This window comes from Tauraco erythrolophus, chromosome 2 (assembly GCF_009769465.1).
Source record: "Tauraco erythrolophus isolate bTauEry1 chromosome 2, bTauEry1.pri, whole genome shotgun sequence".
Taxonomy (NCBI): Eukaryota; Metazoa; Chordata; class Aves; order Musophagiformes; family Musophagidae; genus Tauraco; species Tauraco erythrolophus.
In genome coordinates, this window is record NC_141466.1 from 109135894 (window position 1) to 109160188 (window position 24295).

The following is a 24295-nucleotide window of genomic DNA, read 5'->3' on the forward strand; positions in this document are numbered from 1 at the left end:
GAGAAGTAACTGTGGTCATACCAATATCACTATCTTCGTTCTATTTCTCTCTTTGTCATTTCTTTGCACATCAAATGGCCTGACACAGCCCTATTTTAAGATTTAAATGAAAATTTTCATTCATGAATGCTCCCAAGCCAGTCACTATATTGCTCTCATGTTAAATAGAGGGGAGCTGTTAGTATACATCATAAGAACTATGATCTCTCAGTCAATATCAAGCCCAGAAAAGTGAAAAAGGCAAAAAAAAAAAAGTGTTTTGAACATTTTGCCTCTATATTTCTTCAGCTTTACGTTCAAAACTGGAAAAAATATTTGCACTAGGCAACTACGTTGCAAATTTGAATCTCAGATATCTGCTGCTATAATAATGGAACTACTCTGGATTCACATGAGTACGAGCAAGAACCCTTCGGCTCACTAACAGAACTACATCCTGTATTCCCAAGTAATTCCGATCTTGCTGCAGTGCGAGAAAAGAAATTCAGATCCACTATACATTCCGTGCTGAGTTAATTGTATCAGGTCAAGAGAAGTGCCTGACTGCCACTTTCACAACTCACTGAAGAACACATATGAATGTGCAGCTGTGCTGAGAGAAGCCAGTAAGATGTTAAGTTATATAAGAATATATGGTAAGTAATACAGCAACTATTACTATCCATTTTACATAAATCAATAGTTCAGTCTGATCTGGAATAGCATATATTACAGAGTGCAAAAATAAAGTCTGTCTGGAAAATGGCAGTGAGAAAGTCCAGGCTTACAAACACTCTCTTAGGAAGAGAGGCTGAAAAAACAACCTGAGAAAAGGAAACAAAGAAGATGACACACCATATAGGTATATAAGATAGTAAGTGCTACATAGAAAAGCAATTAGGACCCTGTGTTTCCATCAATTCCCTTTCAATAATACAGGGGGGAAAAAAAAACATCCAACACATTTAGAAAGTGGAATTTTCAGAGAAACTTACCCCACCCAAAATCATGGAACATCTACTGCTGACAAGAAGATTCAGGTTTATCTTTATAAATCAAATTCTAGGGGAGAGACATTAAATATCAACATAATGTTTTAAAAATTATTTTTATAAGCATCACTGTTATTTGCAAATCTGTAGAACAGAGTCCTGCTAGATTTCTATTCTTCTCTCTCTGTATCTGAGATTACTGAGAACTCTTCAATACTCTATTTTATTTTATAAGCTTTCCTGCCTAAGCAAAGAAAAAGAGGGATGGGAGGAAAGAAATTAATTTCCCTATGAAATATTTTCTTTGACAAAAAGTAAACTATTTTACCAGTAGATTTTTACTTATTAAAATTGAATATGCATACTAAATCACAAAATACCACTTTAACCCCAAAACAATTGTTTAAATTAACAAAATACTCAACAACAAAAAAAAAATTCATCAAGCAAGGAGAAACTGGAGACAGGACTCTTAGACTAGAAATTGGAACCTAAACAAAGAAAAATGAGACAATGGCATTTGAACTGCTATCAGCTAGAGGTTACAGATTATTGGCTTATAGGTTATGAGCTTTATTTAGCTATATATGCATTTTACATCAATTACGGTAACTTGTTCCACCATTTTGTATAGCATCAGGCATGCAAGATGATTAGAGAACAACTCTCACCACCCAGGCAAGGCATCATGTGATTTAAGAGTTTCTGTAGAAGAGATACTGTCACCTTCCCAGGACCAGAACAGCTCTGTATATCTGAATTATAGTCAGAGAATAAAGGGTTTTGCTAAAACATTACTGTACTGCTGGAACAAGGATAGTGGGAGGACTCAGCTTCTGAGCACCATTCCTAAACAAGACAATTTATAGCAAGTTAAATCTGTTGCAAGACTACCAAAGCTGAGCTAGTTTTCAGCTGGCCACAAAATTAGCAGCACAGTAAAATATATGTACTTCTACCTGCTCTCCTCTGTCCTTACGGGAACAATCAGCCCCAGTTGTTAAGTCATTAATATATTAATATGGCCAACATGCGGTTGGGGAAAATTATTGGGATTTCTTTTTCCTTTTTTTAAAAAAAAAAAATTACTTGCTTTATATTTATTTTCAATACACAGACACCAAAAAACCCAAAACCCTGTAAAGCCCAAAGTTTTTTTCAACTTGACGTGTTGCACTACCCAGTTATGTCATGTAGTGTCAGTAATGTCATCAGATAACATAACTGCCACAATCTGATGTGATGCATTAAACTGGGATTACCAGAATAAATCATGTTTGTGGGTACACAGATCACAGGTGGTGCCATCAGCTGCTCTGTATTATGGCGTATCTATAGGATGTGCAGATTAGGATATAACGTTCACAGGGTTGTTCTCGTTTGTGAAGTGCTTTGCAACCATAACTCAAAAGTAAGGAGCCACCAAACAGTTATAATGGCATAAACCATCATCAGGGAAAAATACAAATCGATCAGTGCCAGCAATATAAAAGAAAGAGCATGCATCTGTCCCCAGTCTCATAAATTCAATGGTCATTGCAGGCTTTTTCTCTATCCCACATGTACTTTATTAATAACAGTAACTATCATAAATAATAATAATGCAGAGTAGTTTATTTCAAGATGAATGCTCTTCTTATTATCTGTTGATCCTCTCCCTTATTTCTTACATCCTGTCTATATCCCTCCTGTAAACAGGAGGGGAGATGCTAGTTTAATTTATTGTTTGAAGTTTATGCTCTTTAATTGGCAACGGTGTGCTATGCCAAGAAAGTTGTCTATGTAGGCTGCCTGAAATATCTGCATACCTTAACTGGCATGTTAAGCTTTCTACAAAGGAGGCACAGAATTTACATTCTACTGCATGTTATAAATAAGTAATAAGAACAGATTAGAATTATGCATTTACGCCTACTAGTGAGAGTGAGATGCATAATTCACAAGTGGCAAACCCTTAAGAGGCTTTCGTATTTCACCCCAATCCTCTCCCCCCTCCAATCTCGTGCATGTCAAACATAGTATGTTTTTCAGTTCCACTGCTCCATGATTCTCTTTCTATTTTTTCCAGCTAGACTGTTTAGATTTTATAATCACTACTTTTTCTTTTTTGCAGAAAAGCGACACTATACATTCGTAGTCATTGTTGGGAACGTATCTGCTCTATGTAACAGGATTGGTGTCATCTTCCTGAATTTTCTAGTGATAACTCTGGCACACAACTATAAGAGGCAGATGTTAAAGGTCAGTGCTTTCAGAAGGTGCCAGACTAAACTGAAGTCCTCTGGCTAACTTAAAAGGAGAACACAAAACTTGCCGCTGAAACATCCTTACACTTCAATAGTTAATGTAACATACTGCTCCTCTAGTTGGATCTCCTGTCCAAGTAGACTAATCTTTATGCCTCTTCATGTCCTCAGCTTCTCTGCTGAAGCCTGTAAATTAATACGTGTTGTGACCACAATCTATATAGTAGTGCATGAAGGCCACGGATTTTGAAAGCCTGTGGCTTTCCCCCACAGCGGTTCTACCTCTAAGCAGCACTCTGTTACCTGGTGATAAGGCATAGAAGCAAGGAATTATTTTAGTCTAGCTGCTTTAATATTTTTTGGTTCTCTAGCTGAAGCACTACAGTGTTGATTAATGCACCTCCCAAAGAGGCATCACTAGAGACAGATTCTTTGGTGAAAGAAGTCCTCTTGTAATTTCTCTCTATTGTTTTGAACTTAGTCTACTTCGTTCCCTGGATTTTCCTTTGCCCTTTGTGCCAATACATTAAATTATATTCTAGTTCTAACTACCATTTGTTTATTCTGCCTCAATCTCTGCCATGAAACTTCTTTTCATAGTTAAGGTAAGACTTGTACCTCTCTTTTTCTGGTAACATTTATTTATTTAATCATTTGAGTTCTTCAGTGTATCTTACTTGATTTTGAGTTTTCCTTGACTAGCATTCTATGTACTTTATCTCTGCCTGCAAACTTCGGAGAGAGACTTCAATTATGCATGTATTTAATTCCCAGTACAATTTAACAGCTTAAAAATTGTTATGTGACATTGCAACAATGGTATCAAATCCCAAGAGCCATATCTCAAAAGTTTAAAACAGTCGTTGAAATGAAAATAGTACTTTAACTTTTAAGAATAACAAAAGGCATCAAAATTGTTTTGATATGTAGGAGACCATTCTTATCCTTGAGCTGATGAAAAGGTTAGCACGTCAGCCCATGAGAACATGTGAGCATTCTTATCAATTGGATTAAATCCCTGATCAGAAGACAAATGATCAACAATACTAAAATTAAGTGATTATAAATAGTTCTAAGGTCGAAGTCAGCAAGAAGTTCAACTTTCAAAAGGAAGCTACTGACACACTGTGCCAACAGTGGATCCGCTATTGATAATTTCCTTCATTTTCTGTTTCCCCTAGAATAGCCTGTGCAAATGTTCACCACATGCATCTTGTGTATGCACCCACCCAGACTAGCCAATGGTCCTGGAAAGGTAAGCAATGAGGGCCCAGAAGCTTTTAATAAGTCAGATTCTCTAGTTACCTCGGAATATCCTTTTCCACTGACTGAGGGGATGAAAAGCTATTCACTCACTGTCCTAAGAAGAAAGCTTTCAACTGTTGGCAGAGCTGTTTTAGCTGTCCCTTCTATCTATCCAACACTGATTCCAACTTTAATTTACACCAACTAGAAAAATTTTAAAATAAAAATAAGTCTCCCCTAAGATATTTGTATAAAAATTTATATATTTATGTACCTCTGTTGATGGAAATCACATATGTTCACAGAAAGAACATATAAAGTTATTGATTGAATTGATTAAATCACGAATTAGAAATAGAAATAGCTAATGATATATTTCCAGACACAGAACACAGGCAGTATATTATCACCAGTGTAAAAATCGACTCTCTCCCACCTGATCACTTATTCTTACAAGTGTAGACCTTCTGTGGCACCACTCCTCACCAAAATGATGGAACAGCACCTTGGTGAAACTAGAAACTCAGATGCTTATTTACATGTACCAATACATATACTCAAACACGCAGAGAAAGAAATCAAGATATGCATACTGTAAATGTTACTTAAATGTGCCTCTGTAATAAAGGAACATGGTGTATACAAAACAGCCATCACCGAAACAATAATGATGTTTATCATCCACCTTTCCATTCATTTTAAGACTATGAGACTAAGCCTTACTTAAAGCACAATAATCTGATGTTGTTCTTACATGTTTAATTTTATGTTCACTTAAATATTTTTTCTCATTCACTAGTTAATTTCCTGGTAACATGTCACTTTATTATGTCACTCTATTTATACAATTAAAAAAACATGGAAAAGAAAGAAACAAAAAAGAGAAAATCCCCCGAAACTGTTCAAAGTCCAACTACAATTTATGTAAAACACTTCAATCAGAAATAGATTGTCGTAAAAATACAATATTTCATGGAAGACTAATGGAAAGCATTATGGAATTCTGTACTGACTACAAGGCTATTAAGCTTTATATAAACAATTTAGGCAATCAGTGTAGAACCCTAGGTTAGATTTCTGGCATTGATTCAACAGGAAAGGAAGTATCCTAGAATGCCTTTCATGCTTTTTGTGATATGACTTATGCCTTGCATTTGTCTTCATATAGAAGGATAGGGAAACGGATTCTGAAAATACAGGAATCCTCCTCCAATCATACAAACCATCAAATATTTTTGAAATTGAACTTATATCCAACTATTATACGGCCTTGTAACACTCAGGCTTGTATTGCTCACACACAAGACAAGACTTATGAAAGATGAAAAATGCTTAGGAAGGTCTTGACTTACACTAACAGAAAAAGACATTAATTGGTGAAGCATCTTAGAAAGGCAAGTTGTAAAGAAGTTGCTCAGATTTATTGAAATAACAAGTCTGAAGCATATAAAAACATCAAAGATTTTCCTTTCCATAAATATGTCTCATTATAGCTTACTGCTTTTTAATAAATAAAATGCTGAAAATATTTAAGTAACCATTAATGACTCAACATCCTTATGGCCGTGTATTTAATAAAACCAAGGAAAAGGGGAATTCCCAGTTGGGAGCCCTCCAGAAGTATTACTGTGGTGTTACCTGCCTGTACTTATTCACCATTTATTGATATTCCACTAGTGTTAAAGGAAGGTTGGGACATACTGGGTATAGAGAGAAGAGTGTGTTTAGCAGAAGCCAAACAGGAATGCCTGTACTGCATAGTCAGAATAATTATCTCAGCTGATAAACCAACACAATTCGTAATAGCAGCATGGAAGAAAATGTCTATCTTAAACTAAATATACATCAAGTGTTTGGCAGTTCAGGAGACCAAATGGTCCTAAATGAGTAAGGAGAAATATGAATATATTTTCCAGGGCATAAAGGAAAATCTCAGAGAGAAGCTTCAGTATGCAGCTTGCAATATCACAAAGGCTGCCTCATTCTTTCCAAGCCTATTAAGTTAGAGCTAAGTGAGGTATATCCTTATGAATGGATATCAAGAGATTCGAACAGAAGCAGGAGGTTTGGCCTTAGTCCATCTATGCAAGAGGTGTCATATCTTTATTTACATGAGTCCAGCATTACCTGAAACTAAGCATAAATGATTTACCAAGCATTTCAAAATGATCCTGGCAAAACCAAACCAAAACAAAACAACACAACTCAACTCTCGGGAAAGTCCAGATGCTTTTCTTTATCTATAAACATATGATTTATAAGTTGAACATAAACCCTTGCACAGTTTGTGATGTTCTCTAAAACATTTAATAAAAGTGTGATTGAATGAAAACTTGACTTAAACTATAAGCTCACGTGTCTGTTCTATGAGCAAAATCAAAGCCAGAACAGAACTCACCACTTTGCCTTACTAGCTCCAGGCAAACCACAATAACTGGACACACTGCTGAAAATAAGTTGCCACAAGTAGTATTTCAGGCTATAAGCACAACATGGCCAAGAAAGCATATTATAGTCTTATAAATCTAAGGAGACCTCTTAATAATGTTTAATAGCAAACAGTAGTCACCACATGACAACAGCTTACAAAGAAAAACTATACCACTTGATAGGGTCCTAGGTGAAGTTGTCACTGATGAAAGACAAAATGCAGAGAAATAGATTACGCCCTTCAGAAATCCCAGAGGAAGGTAGACAAGATGCACAAGATTGGGCCAATTTGCCCAAGAGAGGTTCGTACAGGCAACACTACAACAAACTGATCTCAAAAAGTGGTGAAGTAAGAATTTGCTGCTATCTAACTACAGCGGAGATGTCTTGGAGTAGACCTGCAAATCCACGTGACAGTGCAGAACACCTCAAAATGATAACGTGTGGACATTAAGCTCTGCTGCTTGAAAAAAAAAAAAAGGTTGTATTTAAATTTTACAAATTAAACTCAATGAACACTGGATTTAAATCCGTTCTCCTCAGTACACACTGTCTTTTGAAGAGATCTCAGCATCTTTAAGCCTGCTGACCAGTCTAGATATCTGTGAAGGAGAAAATAAAGAACTAGAAGCCTATATACGTCTAATTTTGACAACTAATTTTGAAGTAAGATCAAAACAATCTGGGAGTTTTATAATTTTTAATGGTTTTAATTTTTGTCATGGAATTTAGACAAGCCTGGAAATCAATGTTTTTCTTCTCTTTGTTTAAAAAACAGCCCAGAGCCAAAATATTTCCTATGCTGCCAGAAGGGAAAGGAGAAAAAAAAATACTTTCTCTGTTTTACAGCTACCAGCTCTGAAGAAGTTATTTGTTCTAGTTTGCATTGGTACATACAGAAGATTAAGAGGTACCAGTCACTCTCATTTCATAATTTGTGTTGCACTTTAATTTTTAGAAAGCGGTACTCAAGCAACCTGGGAGCTCAGCAATTCCAGCAGGGTTAGCGTGAGTTCTCTCCTGGCTTGCTGTGTTACCCAAATCTGATCAAAGGACAAGGACTCCAGAAGCTTGTCCAGCTGTGGTTTTATAATGACACCATTAGGTTTTGCTCTATAATCAAGGTCCCTAAAAGTCTGTGTAGCTTCAGGCTTAATATCTGCGACAAGGTTAACTGAAATCTGCAGCAAGGATAACTACTTTAGCAGATTGTATCAGCAGGAAATATTTAAACACTATTTAAAAGGATTTTAAATAAGCAGATTTTATTTAACACTGCACTAATGCACTGCAATAGAAAATGATACAACAGAGCTGCTACAAATAAACATAATGCTTTTACCCTTACCCCACCTCCCCTCCCTTCTAAATTCCCCAGATCTGTATTATTAAGACCAATGAGTGTACCAGATCTTTCTGTCTGAAGCTGAAATAGAGGAATGCCAGACTCAGCCCATTTGCCCTTTGGTTTTGTGCCTGCTGAATCTGCATTCTGGGTCTGCGGAATTAATTACGATAGTACCGGTCACTGGCAATGTCAGTGTTGCCAATTCAGGTGTATCAAATGTGCTTTCTTACATGCCTTCAACTTTTAGAGGAAGGTAGCTTCTCCTGTAAGACTGGTATACTCTGCCCTCTAGTGCTAGGTGTACCAATATATGTTTACTTAAATGCATACTCAGGCCAGAACAAAGCCTGAAGCAGCAGGCATTCTTTATATGCCATCTGGAAAACATGTTATTTCCTGTATGCCTTAACAGCTGGATATGTTGCTTAACCAAGCATAAGGGGTGGGCCTGGAAATGTAGCATGGTACTGCAAGACTCAAATAAGAAAGGGAAAATGGTGCATGTCTTGTTGGGTCACATGCAAGACGTTTCTGATAACCAATTCTAACTGTGAATAGGTAAAGACTAACTTTTAATTGCTCACAATGGTGTTAAGTCAGTCTCTGCTTCACAAAAAAAAGAAAAAGAATTGTGACATTCAGAGTTATAACATACATAAATCTAGCACTAATGTTGTATTGGATAGCAAACAGCTCTTTCCAAAACACCCTAGTGAAAGAACAGGCTGGGTTCATTTGGTATTTATACATACTCCACTGCAATCTGGAAGATGGGAAATAAACTCATACCAGAGGACTACAGAATTTTTCTAATGTTTGTCCTTCAAGGCAAAAGCTGCCTGTCTGTCATCTTTGAGCAGGACCTAAAACAAAGGAACACAAATCCTTAGGGTTGGAAATTGGTGGTTTTAAACACGGCTATAGCTAAAAACTGTATGAAAAATAACCCTGAGAACTACATCTTAAATCTAATAGAGCAAGTGTTTTTTTCTCAGTGATTCAACTTCTTGCAGTGATACATCTTATCGCAATTATCCTCTATGTACCATTCTGTAGATTTTCTTGTTCAAATCATTTCACTTGGCAATTAGTACAATATTGATATTTTGATGGAATTTGTTTTTATTATCATGATCTACCATTTAAAACAAGCACTAGTAGTCACAGGGATAAAAAGCACAAAAAACTTCACCAGTTTTTCACTAAAATGCAATAACAGTGCATGGCTGTGCATAGCGTGTACTGTAATTACTACTGGTTTAGAGCAACATTAAAAAAATACAGGTACTAATTTGGGGTTCTCCCATTTTTAAAGTCCAGATATGCTAAGCTCTGTTTGCACAGATGTCAAACATCTGCCTCTTCCTCACAGAAAAACAAGGATCCCGTTCTATCCTCATTTTGTAGGATCAGCCTTTTCACACTCAGATCAAATAACAATTTGAATAAGCCAAAGCTTAGTTCACGCTCTTAGACAAAATTGTAGAGACAGCTCTTTCTCAACTTTACCAAGGCTCTCCTTAATATTTTGCCCAGAAACCTGGTACAAAGCAGTCTGTCACAGTTTTTTTTTACCTCTTGGGCAGGTAATTTAAGATAACACTATACTCGTTTAACTCAGTGGAGGATCTGCCCTTGTAACATAGTTGACAGGGTCTCTTTTCTGAAAAACTGGAAATTCTTCTTTCAGGTTGGCAGAGAAAAATAAGTTTCATACAGCTGAGTCTTAATAATAATATCTTCCTTTTAAAGATTCATGATGAGAAGCATTAGATTCTTCTAGGAAAATTATACCAACACAATTTGTTAACATTGTCAATTATCTAGTGCTGCAGAAAATGCAGACGTACAACCTCAACGCCAAGCTCAGCGCAAAGATAAATTTATACATTTTTTACTTTCTAAAGATATCTACAAGGTCATTTCCCTTTGCAAACATGTTAGGTAACGAACCTGTTTTCTGAGTCCATCAAATGCTCAGCATTTAAGAATAGAGGAATTATTTTTCTCTAATCTTCTTCTTAAAGTTTCTTCACAACAAGGTTTCCACCAAAACAAAACCTGGCACTTGGGTCACATCTGATCATTACTGTCTCTGCTTACACTATACTTTTCTGCTTTTATTAGACCACATTTCTGCTTAGGCCACAGTAGTCTAGTACTTTTCAGTACAAAACCTACCATGTTTTCTCTTTCATCTAAGGCAGGCAGGAAATTTTTGAGACTAATTTAAAGAAAAAAGAAATCAAGAATGAATATCTTGCCTAAATTCAAAAATATGAAAAAAAAAAAAAGAATTACATTAAGAAATCCCCATGTTTCAAAGTACAAACTTCTATGTGTGAGTGTTTGGATGGGTGAGAGAAGCACATTCTCCTCTCCACAGGAAAAATTAACTCAAACTTTCCTAAAATCAAAAGCCTTTGTAAGATCAGTGTGTATATGTCAAGAGTTTTGAAGATAACTGCACAAGCTTCTCCATCTCCTTACGGCTGCTAGTCATCTCTAACAAACAGTAAGGTATGCAGGTTTGGAGAGCAGAACACTCTTGCAATTGGTTTCCTGAGCTGCAGCTGCTGGTCTTGGTTACAGGAGCGTCTGCACACTCACATATAGGAACTAAAAGCATGAATGCAGCGACATGGATCCCCACAGCCTAAATTCCACTTCGGATCCTGGACTGAGTATTTCCTCTTAGCTTGTCCCTACCCATTAGAGACATCAGGCTTTCACTAGAATTCAGGATATGAAATGGCACCCAGATTCCACGAGGAAGTAGTACGACATAAGGCCAATGCATACAGGTGGGAAGCAGAAAAATAGCAGACACAGTTAACAAAGGTGTTGTAGTACAGGGGCTGGCTTCATTTCAGCACTTTATTACTCACAACACAGAAACCAAGTTTTTCAATATGGGGAAAAATATTTAAAGGCACTAATGGATGATGGATGCCTAATGGGCTCCCCTTTTCAACGTGGTAAAGCGTATATTTGCCATGTGTGCTGTTAAAGGGTTTCATTTTAATTACAGCTCAACCCCTAGAGGAAACAAACACTTAAATTTCCATGAAAATCAATGAGTATTTCAAGCACCTCAACAACTGTCAAGATCAGAAATAAGTTAACAATGTATATGCAATTATGGTGTTGAGAAAACTTATCCCTCCTCAAGTGATTAATTAGTACGGGTCTAAACTGATTGCACTTTCCATGGTCTGACGTGAAAGTTAGCAAACTACTAATTTTTAGACAGAATTGATGCCTTCCTAAAAAGAAAGGTTTTTAAAAAAAAAACAAAACACAAACATTTTAATAGATATAGCACTTCAAAAAACACAGAAACAATCTATGACTTTCTGATACAGACTACTGGTCAGGAACTCATTTGTATAGTTTTTGAATTAGGAAAATAATTTTGGTGAATGAACAGGAAATAGATGTCAGAGACAGTGAACTTTGTTTCTCTGTTTAGGGTCAATAGCATATTATGTTGAGGCAATAAGTCACCAACATCACTAGCATAAACACTGAAATCAAAAGGATAAAAGCATGGGAAAAGCCAAAAATGTAGGAGAGGTAGGAGAGAGACATGTCTAACATGGGAAAGTCAAAAGCTACAATTTTTCACTGTAAAACCATAGCCCTTCAATAAAAAAAAAAAAATTAAAAAAAAAAAAAAAAGAGGATTATGTTATACTTCTTTTACCTATAGCTCACAAAAAAGAAAATCTTGGGATTTGAAAGGAAACAAAACCAGGTCAAACTAAAGGTACATGCAGATCTAAGCAAGATCTTGAATAAGTCTGATTCAAAATGACTGAGATTTCTAGTGACCCAAATCCCAGCCTGCTGGCTCAGATCGCCTCTTCCCCCTCAGGCAGAGTGAGAAACTGGCAGTTAAATAAAATGAAACCAAAGTAAACAGACTGATCTCCATGCCATGTTCAGAACGATAGGCAAGAGTGGACATTGTGCAGTACTGTGTAGGCCAACACAATCTGATTTACTGGTCTTCTCTCTTGAATAAGCAGGATTCTCTATTCACTTTATATCTTACATCTGCCTAAAAATTGATCGGAATCAAAGTTATTAAATGCTCAATAGGACCAAAAATATGAAAATCTCTAGAAAAAACATGAATAATTTTTAGATATAAGCAACAAGAACTACTCTAGGAAGCTTATGAACCACATTACTTTTCCTTAGACTACTTTAGCTGAATGTATTCTCATGTTTCATTCAAGATTTAGAGGTAGAATGTGAGGAATCAAGTCCTGACCCTTTTTAATTTATCCTTTTCTATATTTTCAAAGAACAAATACAAAAGTTACTTGACCACAATTTCTATCAATAAGCATTCACTTTGGCTATGAGTCAGAAAACAATCAGACATGAATGTAAAACCAGACAAACAAAATACATTATGGTGAACACTTCCTCAAACGTTTTACATTACCTGTAAATTTATAACCAGGTTGCAGCTAAACACATCAGTAATACTACCTGTGACGAACTTTCAGTAATGATTTTAATAAGATTGGAAGCACAACTATTTGCACTTCAAAATTCTTAAGAATAGTGCAATGGTATGGCAATGAGAGATTAATGGAGATCTTGCAAAAAGATAAATGGCACTACAAGAATACCAGAAAAGTGGGGGGATGAGGGAGAAATTAATTGAACCTATACTTTTGATAACTATTTATTTTTTTGCAGAAGAAAAATGCACACTAGTTTAAGCTGTCGTTATGCTAACCTATATCCTATTTTTCATATTATTAGTAATACATAATGTGGTAGTTTATATTCAAAAATAAAACCAGAATGTATATACCTCATGTATTTATCCAGAAATACACTAAGGTTACTATGGTTACGAAAAATCCATTACCTTTGAATACAGAATGAAAAAGTTTGACTTAAAGTGTGCACTATTTATTACAGCGATCATCAACAGCCTTCAGGAGGTTCTCTAACTGGATTCATTTTTCAGTGTCAAAACTGACCCACCACACCAGTAGCTTATGGCCTGTGCAAGGCACAGAAATTTGAACTACATGAATTTTTAAATATGTTTTATACTAACTGAAGATGCAGTAATGGATTTCAATTTTAAGGCCTTACATTAAAAAGAAAGTAGGGTCTTGATACCTTTTTTCCTCAAGTTGTCTGATACAAAATGCTTTATTTTTTTCTTGTACCTACTACCATATCCAAATTCTGATGAGTCCAGAGTAATGCTTTTATAGTGCTATGATAATTCTAGCCCAATATTTTGGGTTTTGGGGCGCTTTTTTTGTTGTTGTGAGAACAATCTCTGAACAAATAACTTGGATACTTCATTAAACTACACAGATTACTTTAAAATAGGAAGTCAGTTTAACATGCTTCACTGTACTGCCAAATAACAGTCATTTAGCTTCTATGTAATAGTTTAAGAGCACTGATACAACTTGGTTATTGATACATTCCATAACTGTTATCAAAAGAAAATGGATTATTATTTTACACTTTTAACAAATGAATTAAACATGGGTTATTCAGGAAAGTAATGTAATGGCTCTTAAATTAAGAATATCTAATAAATATAGCAGGAAAAATTATTAAACCTGTAGATCATATCTTGTCTTTAACAGTTTACAGTTTCCTTGTATTGAGAGCTGGGTGCTACCAGATCAAAAAGTTATAAAAACATTAAAAGATGACTCAGGTCCTGTGAAAGAGGAAACACAGCACAAGATTTAGCTACATCATGGTAACATTAATTTCTGAGAGTCTCAACAGAGAGTCCTATGAAGGATTCTTAAAAAAAAAATGAACCTATCAGGGTTTAAAGAGCATCCAGCTCACTTTAAATTTCTTTCGTATCTCCAAAATAAGAAGGGGTCAGTCATCTAATGATTCATAGCAACTACAAGATAGCCAACTGACATGCTACTTAGCACAGAACTTACCTTTTACAACATACTTGGTTCCATTTCCAAAGTAAATTGGTACCCCGTCCATATATAACGTATACTGCGTAATAACACCATTTGGTGCTTTTGGTGGACTCCAACTCATCAGCAAGAGCGAGGGAAAGGATATTGCTGTGGGCGGCTGCACATCTTCAGGGGCTGGTGAAAAAAAAATGTACAAGATACTATATTATATTATATTATATTTCCACAAATAATAAATTATTTCAGTGAGCAGCTACTACTAAAATGATTTTTGGTAAAATTGGAATTTCAAAAGAGATTTTATGCTTGCAACATACCAGCATTTTGAGAACTCTCTGATTATATGTGAGACTTCCTAGCCAAACAGAAACTTCTATGAAAGACTGCTTTTTAGGAGAATAATTATGCTTATGTAACTTTATCTTTCTGGCTTGATAACACTGAGCAAGGAGAAGGGTACACAATTTTAGTACTGTCCTTTTTTAACACTAATTATTTTCTCTTCCTTCATGCTTTTTATTACAAACTACAAACTGATCATTCTTTCTAATCACAAATGCAGATGCTGCATTCTTAGGCACTACCCTTTATTTCAGACTTCCCATAATTTGATATGCTTAGTAATGTTTGTTCGCCATAGATTTTATGTATATAATATACTGGAAGTTGGCAATGGATAATAATTTAAAAGCTGAATTCTCTCACCTTTCCAATGAGTTACATGCTAGAAGCACAAGCAATCCCACTGAATATCGCAAGGGGAGAAGAACTCGGGCCTTAGTCTGGGAGGAATATCTTGTAATTTACAAGCTCTGTGCTAGCAATTTAAAACAATAACTAGCAGTGGCTGGCAATGTGAAAACAATATAAAGTAATGAATGTTTCAATAGGGAAACAGGGATAGCTGGAGGGTGTGATATGGTGTCTGTCTTCTGTACCATCAATTTATTGTTACTAAGAGCATGCAACAAGAGTGTCCAAAAATAGAAGCTCCCCACATTGACTTTTTGTTCAATTCTTCTGAGGGATAAAACACATGTTCCCCGTGGCTTTATTTGATCTCTAGGGAAAAAATAATAATAAAAAAAATCTATTCTTGCCTAAACCTTCTCAATACAACAGCACATCTGAAAACAGTAGACATTTTTCTCAAACACATGTAAGAATTCCTGCTTTATTCACTAAGCTCAGAAAATAAGACATAAACAATTTATTTTTTAATTACCATATTATACCAGGAAGAAATATACAATACTCTATTTCATGTTTATGTTACAGGATCCATTAACTATTTGGTTGTCAGAGGCTACACCCTTTCATGGATAATGCTACCAATCTCAGTCAGTTTATTTAGAACTTCCAAGAGGTGATAATTGGGTTTTGATTTGATTGGTGCTGCTAGTAGTTGTTAAGATGTTCACATCAAAACACTGTTCCAGAAATGTTAGACTGCAGTCTTCATGACTGTCCTCACCAGGACAATGCCTTGCATGACTACCTGCTTTGGCAGCAGTTCAACACTCCAGTGTTCTTTTAATCATTATAGTTCCAATTCACGTAACTTCATGCTAAAATTTTATTTGTTTTATTGGTACTGTATTACTACCTACTTTACATGAAAGATAAAAGTAAGAACTGTGGGAGGGAGGGATTTTTGAAAACTACTCCACATCATGGAAGACTCACTACTATCCTATAAACACATTGCGAAGTCTTCATTACTCTACTGGTGCAAATTTGGAATAATGAATGACAATAACTAGATTAACATGGTTTTAGGATGATAGAACCAGGAGATGTGGACTTTATGTTTAATTGAGAATGAAGTTAGATACATCACAGGTATTTTGGGAGCATTTGCTCCATTAATTGATGTGTGTTACTTATCAATCTAAAGTCAGAACTGTAATGTATTTTCTCTTTCTTCCTGCTCCTGTACTTAATGTATGCATAGAAAACATTAATTTACACTCACAACCTTTAAGTTTGAGCACAACAACATGTAAAAGTGTTCAGAAAAAAAAAGGGAAAATCTGAACAGTGATTAATAAATAACTCAATCGGCATTTGGAGGTTTCATCACACTGAAATAATTGTTGCCTATTGCTGGTGTTTAGCAGTTAAAAGAAACCATGGAAATCAACCGTTTGATTCTCAATTTCATACTGTGCCATACAATCAATTCTTTTTAGTCAGACTGTCTCTAGATTTACTTCTGAGCCATAGTAAAATGAGGAAGCTTTCATTAATCTTTCAGATGCTTCATATTAATGACAAGGCTCTTGCATGAACAATGTAACAGCAATTAAAAAGCCCATTAATCTGCATTACAGTTATTAAAGATGCATGTCATTAAAGGGTATGGAGTTTGATTCATTTTCGCACCCCCCCAAAAAATGGAGCAATTATGGTCTGGCAATGCACTTTGTCATCAAATTAGGTTGGGGTTTTCCAGCAAATGGCTTTGCAGCATTTAGCTCTTCTCCTGTTTTATTATTCATGACTGAAATGTGGAAGTCAAGACCTTTGAAATTACTTTACCTTCTTGTGGAGTGGAGATGTTCAACGCATGCAAGCTCTCAGTACAGCCAGCCAAAGTGCAAGCAGTTAGGGTTACAGCATAGTTTGTGAAGGGATGCAAGCCTGTCAACATGCCTGCAACAGAAGAAAGCAAGGTGTAATGCATGTATAGTGTACAGACTGATTAGGTGCATATGCAGACAGAAGCAAAAAATTTAAAGTTTTCTGGTACAGGTTTCCACTGTTGCAGGGAGAAAAGAAAAATTATTTTAAGGTTTCCTTCCTAATATGCCATGACTTAAATTTTGCAAAATAAATTAAGAGTAAATGGTATTTTATTCCATTCTTAATACTAATGATGTAGCTAAATTTCTTTAGTTATTCTCACTATAACAGATACTACTTCAAGATTGAGGTGTATATTTTAATACAACAATGACAATAAATTCGAGTTTTTTTCTTAATCCATGCCTCAAAGTTTTTTCAGTTATTCATTTTGTTTTTCCAAGACATTTTCACTCTCTCCCAGAACAAATTTTTTTTAATGTTTCCTCTCCAGTGTAGCCCCTATTCATCCATAAACTGAATTCTCTTTTTTTTTTTTTTTTTTTGTATAAAACATCCCACTTGTGTGCCTTTACCTCAGTGGCAGCACAGAGACTATATATTTGCTGTACTATAACAGTAACATAATTCAGGTGACACAGTACCCAAGGGTTTAGAAGAAGATATGTAATCCTATGCTTCTTCAGGTCCCACTTATGTTAGTGAAGAGAAGTTGCTAGAATCCCACATATCGATCCTCGTCATACCAAATGCAACAAATCACAGCTTACCACTTCCTTAAGTTTGAAAATGTTTTGAACTGCAACACAGTAGGACTACATGGAACAAAATGTGTTTTACAGTCAGTTTCAGAAACATCAGCGGTTCCAGTTTCGAAGTAGGCCTGCCGATAAAGTGGTACGGAATGAAAATGCAGTAGTGATTAAAAGAAGGCCAATTCATGTTAAGTTTTATTTCAAACCATGTTCTCACTTTGACTCTCACAGCTTTTAGTAAAATCAATGGGGTGTTTCATTAAAAAAAATGAAATTTATAACAAACAATGTTATTTTGGAACTGTCCGACACTGGGATTTTGCAAAGCAGCTTCAAAAGCAACAGTACCTCAGAGAACCGTAATTTTTGGCCAACGTCCCACAGTACAATAAGATTGCAAACCCCTTCAGCATTACATGTACATAAACAGGCAGAAGAAATTAGTCCTTATTACTACTCTTCATTGAGTTTCTACATAGAAAGAACCATAACTTTGGGTTTCATTTAAAAAAAAAATGTCTTTTTTCCCCACATGAAAGCCCTTTTTACTCACAAAAATGGCCTGGAGAATTTGATGCTGGAAGTTAACAGTTACAGCATAAATATATTATTTTCTGAGTGGGACAATCAAAGTAAGTTTGTGAATATTTGCATTGTGTTTACTAATAGGTGCATTCACATGCAAAATATGAGATTAGCTTTCACCAAACTCGTAATGTTCATGTCTTTTCTTGTAATTAATCCCAAAACTTCAAAGGTTGGCATTGCAATGATCTTTCTATTTGAATTCTCTGAGGTCCAGGTCTATTTGTACACACAAAGTGATATTCAGAAGTAATGACATTCGCTTCAGAGTAGTGTTAAACTAAAACCAGTTGATCAGAATCCACTCTCTCTGGTTATAGTTTTCATTTTGCAAACCCACAGTTAAGAGTGCAAAACTTTACTGCCATTTTACTATCTAACATAAACACGACTGGAAAGAAAAAGAATGTTGTTCATTTGCACCCAAGCAAATGTGCCTGTAATCTTCCTGTGACGGAAGGTGAATATTTTTAAGAGTATTAAAAAAAGCATAAAATAGAAAATAATGAAGTTTTAAAGCATTACTATTGCTGTAGAGCAGGAATATTGGAATCTATAGTAAATTCTTCACACAGAAATTTCATCAGTCAAAAAAACATCTTTTTTGAATAAAACTTAGTACAAACCACTTATTTCCAGATCGCAGAGGGTTAAACACAGGAAAGTATAAAAGGTACTACTGAAATTACCTTCAGCAAATAAACAGATGCAGAAACCAAATCCTATAACTGTGACATTTGCAAGTTCTCTGTTAAGAGGAGCATGGGATAGTGTATACGCCATCTCCCTCTCTCTGCTGTGTTTTAGGAAGCAATTTAGTTTTATTTGTACTTTTAGCACTTGTAGCATTCTTTTCTTATGAAGTAGTGAATTAATGCTCCTTGCATTTCCTGATGGAAGACATTCTGTGGGGTCAAAAATGGCTTCAGGCACTGAGAGCTGCAGTAGCACATATCCAGAAAGATGTCTGTAGCTGTAAGAAGGTTTGGATTGGGCTGTTTGGTTTACTTTTGACAAAGTAGAAAGGTTTTATATCAAGCACCTGCAGCACAACAGAGTATACATTGCATAGATAGGTTTGTGACGACAGTGAGAATTTGAAAAAACCTAACAAATAAACCTTTTTACAACAGGAGGTTTATGTTAAAAAAAAATATTTTGCAAAGGCAGAAACTTCAAAAATAATTTTTTCATTTTCTAATTAATGTTTTTCCATTATATGTACTCTTGCACTATTTTCTTTCAACAAATAAGCAGATGTGCTGCATAGGTAGACAATAGAAAGCGCACAGATTTTATTTACATACTTCAGCAAACTACTTTTTTCTCAGCTGCCAACCTATCTGTTTGGCCAGCATCCACCGTAATCTGTTCTCCTTCATTATGTTAATCTGTGGGCGGAAAGATTTCTGTCATCTTCAAATCGCTTGTACAGCAATGGTAAACACCTTGGCCTGTCTGTAATTGGACAGGTGTCTGCATTGGTGTCACCCGGCTTTTAATTCAATTAAAGAACTGGCTGCTCTGCTCTCATTACCCACTCATTTCCTCTGCACTTTTAGTCAGTCAGTGAAATTTACACTCAGTGCCTGACTGTCTTAGAGTACAAAGTCAGCAGTCCCACAGCAAAGATCATCACTGATACAGGTGAAATAATTTATAGCACAGCAAAATAAATTTTGCAATAAAAAATAGCCTATGATCCAATGAAGTTGGTTGACAGCTTTAAAAAACTTTCCCTAACTCCTCAATTATCATACTGGCATCTCTTGTGTATACCAAGTAATTGCTGATCTGATAAGAATCCATCAGGCTTTCCAAGATGGGATGCTAACAAAGCAAAATTTGGCCACAACCACACTTGCATATATGCTATTAACACTAACAGGAGGGAGATAGATAAATTGTGACTTTGATCAGGAGATAGAATTAGAGGCACCATCAATATTTAAGAAGAGGGTCAGCCTCCCACATTTGGGATATGAGTCCCATTCATTCAGCCTGCCACCACGGAGCAGCTGAATCCATCTAGACTTAAAATTTACATCATAGACTACGTTCCAAGCCTTAAAATCCACATGGGGAATCGGAGACGGTAAATCATTCTAACACACCACTCCTATCTGCCCACTCAAAGAACCTTTGGAAATAAATTAAAGTTCTAACACAGACATTTTGACACAGTGACCCCATGAAACTGAATAATGTCATTTGTTAAATATGAATGTAAAGTTAACAGTCTAAAAGAGTGATCTGGAATCACACCTAGAACATTAAGCCCACTTTATATGCGAAGCTAGTATTTAATTTTCTATACTTTTATTTAAATGATCTTTAATTATTTGCAATATTTAAAGTTGAGGTTTAGAGTTGTGTCAGAGAAGAAATGCTAGGTTCATTCTTGCAGATAGGGATAAAAACATTGACATGGACAGTAGAAAAGGGTCAACAATGAATTTGTGATAAAATGGATGCATGGACTAGTCAGACTTAGTTGCATCTTTATATGCACTCCGTTCATCATTCTAATGCATACAGTACATAAGATTAAATATCCAGCTTCTTCCTTTCACTTCTCTACAAAACAGACATATCTCTTATTCAGTACATCTAGAAGGGAGGTATCATATATTTAGGTAACTCAGCCAGATTCTACAGTATTTTGGCAGATTTTGAGTGGAAAAATAGTACTTTTCATCAAGAAAAAAAACTGGTTTACGACTAAAGTATGAGAGCTAATATTCTGTTCATAAACACTGAAAAATAGATTCAAAGACAATTAGAGTATTTATCAATTTCCTCATCCATTTAAAAGACTTTTATGAAAGCAGCTGCTTCATTGCTCCAATCTGTCATCCTGCTTTTTCAGAAAGTTGCTTCAAAACACCACCAGGTCTTCAGAAATGGAAAGACACACTTGCTCATGGTAACTTAAAGAGCTTTTACTCTGCATAATGAATTGGTTAAACAAATATAAATTGAGGTGAGCATTTTAAAATACATTTATTGAAGGATCCATCTCATAAAAAACAAAACTAAGCCCACTTGCTCACACAGAACTCAAAGAAGCTATTCAATCTTACAGATGTAACACAAATACTAAAGTTCTTTTCCTCACTTCCACAAAAAATGCAGCTAAGACAGTGGAAGAGAACAATTTTGCAAGGCTAGTTTAATTTTTTTATAGGTAAATTTAGCAAATTTTAATCATAATCAGGCACTACTTTCATGTGCAGCCTGAAAACAGCTCTGCTACTGAATATTAAGATTCCCAAAGTCAATCACAGAGCTTATACACACAAATTCTATTTGTTTCACAAGCTGAGTATGTTTTTTGCCAAAGGGACTTTTCGTTGCCAGATTTTGTCATTGTTTCCTCCCTAATACTCTACTTCATAACAACCTGTTACAACACTTGACCTTATAGATTTACCTTAATTATTAAGCTCTTTTAAAAAAATTACCAAACCTCCCCCTCCCCTAATCTAAAGACTATTTAGCCAACTTGAATGCCTGAGGTTGTACAGCATCTAACAAAGTCACTTGTGTGTCAAGATTCATCATTGCCATAGTACACTTAATCACAGCCCACTGACCAGAAAAGGAAGTCCTCAACTGACTTTGTTTTCGACAGATTGTAGCAAAAACTGTTTAAGTACGTGCATCTTCTACATACGCATTTCTGGACTGAAAGCCTGTGCACATCAATCTGTCACATACATCTGCATTTTTAAAGCATCTTCTACTGTAAGTATAGTTTGAGTCATAAAATTTTGAAGAATTGTTGAACAACAGGGCACATGTTCCAACTCTTTAGTTTCTAAGAGGAAACAAAGTTTTACTTTAGTTACCCAGTGTCTGTGGCTTCGAAGACCCTTTTTTTTCCCCCCAACAGAAAAATTTCACAACCAACCATATACAAGCTCCACTGGCCTTCAAGATGTAATTCATATTGCAGTGTTCGAGGAAGCCTGTTACATTCCTCATAACACAGGGCAACTCTCTGACTGCTTTAATTTGCAGAAAACCTTAGCCTAGCAGTCCAGTTTCGCACCAAGAGTTAATTAACTACAGAGAGTATTGGTTCTGTAATATCTATCACTTTCTTACTCTTGATCCTTCCAGATAACTTTGTCATTGCTTATTTTCTGCAGGATAATTAATTTTAAAAGTTTGCAGAGAGAGAAAAAAAGACTTAAATTTTTTGCAAACTTTTTCGAGTATGTCTACAAAATATTAATCATCCTTTCTGTCCTCACAAACATTAAAAAGTTGATTTCTTTTTATTAATAAAAGTATTGGTATGTTGCAAAGAGTTGATGTAATTTTGATAAAATGTTCAGGTTTATTTAACCAGATAATTTACATTTCATATTAATAAATTTACACAACAGCATTGGACTGTAAACAAAATTCATTTAGGTCTAAATTCTACCAAGATAGAACCTTAACATTGTGTAATATTAATATCATTTATGATTTAAAATGCACATATTGAAAAATATGCTGCTGGTCTGCTAAAGGCAGCTAGATGAAAGGAGATACAAACCTACATCCTGACACTCTGATTTAGACTCATTAGGAGCTCAAACACTACCTGACAACTCACAGAAACCTAATGGGCAGAGATAGATCTATTGGCTACCCTATGTTGCATTGGCTGCCTGAGTCAAACGGGAATCTGAGCAGGGGCTGAGGTGCAGATTCTGGTATACTCCTGCAGCTTCTCCCACCAAGAGAGGTGTGTGTACACGTGGGTGAGAGTGAGAGAGGCTAAACCTCCTTAAGACACCAAAATATGGGACAAAATAAACCAACAACAAGCATTGCAGCCCTAATCATTACATGGGTCTCAGTACATGATACCACTTCTTGTGGGAAGGACGCATACAGCCTTCCGCATCTCACACACTGTGGCATGGCACGGTAAAGCACATACCACTGTTGTTCTGGCTATGGGAAATACTTAGATGTTTTCTGTCATCTATCTGTGCTTCTGACCAAAATGATGATAAAGAATTTACCTGAAAAATGACAATCATCCGTGTATCGAAGTGTGGTTCAAGCACCTGATGAAGCAGCTCTTGACCATATTTTCAACAGAAAGTTCCAGCTTTTATTACTTTAAAGGTTCTGTCAGATTTTAGTCATGAGTAGATAAAAACTAAATATACCAAACCCAGTTAAGATGTTGTGACTCTTTCTATCTTCATAAAACATTTTAGAATATTAGAAATTCATCCCAACTTGGAGTACGGACTTGGGAGTCCTCCCAGTGCTCTGGCTCTACATATATTTAAATTAGTTGGTTTGCAATTATTTTCTACAAATTCACAAGAATCTCATTAACTGCAGCGTAGGAGCATTTTGAGCGTAAAATATTTGTGTAAACCAAGAGCTTTCAAGTAATTTCAAGTGCATGAAAGTAATATCCAAGAGATTCCTCAACGGTTTCATGTGACAAACTACCTGGCTGTGGTAAAACACTTACAGACTTCATGTAGATCAAAGCACCCCAAAGACAACAACATTTTCTAAGAGCCACCAGGCAGCAAATTCTCATTTTAGGCTTACTCCATCACCCTATCCTGTGCCATGGCCATCCTTGGCTCTTGACTAGGGCGTCTGCATGTCAGGCACTGAGCTTCCCCCGGCCCTATCAGTCACTGGCAGGAGGCTCCATCTCCTCTTCTGAGAGACTCCCTCACTAGAGCGCTTTCACAGCCAAGGCGCAGCCGAGCCGCTTTGATTAGCCATATTAAATCATTAAATTAACTTTTCCTGAGATATTCATCTGCTGAGCATAAAAGACTAAAAGGTGAAAAGTAATTACAAACACATGTCAGGGGAAAGAGGGAGCGGCGACCGCGAGCATTCAGGAGGGAAGCCATCGACAACGATTTTCTTGTTATCACGCGAGCAGCCGCAACTTCAGTACTTGGTTATTGCAGCAACGACACAGGCAGGATGAATTGCAAAAACCATTCAAAATTAAAAGAGGAGTCTGTAATAGGAACACCAAATGTTTGTGAATTCTCTTGCAGGATATTTTATTTAAATATTTTTTGCAGCTTTTGCTAGCCTTCTTCAGTGCCTGTAATTGGGAGCTGGTCAAATTTAGAGGCTTGCAGATCTCCTGTATTCTACCAGAGCAATTCCAATTATAAAATGATTTTCTTGCTTGACA

The 24295-nt window shown here is 35.9% G+C and overlaps 1 protein-coding gene across 1 annotated transcript in view; it reads right to left on the bottom strand.

The window, feature by feature from the left end:
- The window catches only part of USH2A (usherin), a 397560-nt gene that overhangs the window by 201467 nt on the left and 171798 nt on the right, over nt 1-24295 (bottom strand). The window contains exons 30-31 of the mRNA XM_086629442.1: nt 16724-16837; nt 14195-14356 (exon numbers count right to left, since the gene is read on the bottom strand). Coding sequence (XP_086485568.1) covers nt 14195-14356; nt 16724-16837 — 276 coding nt within the window. The remainder of the gene's footprint in view (nt 1-14194; nt 14357-16723; nt 16838-24295) is intronic.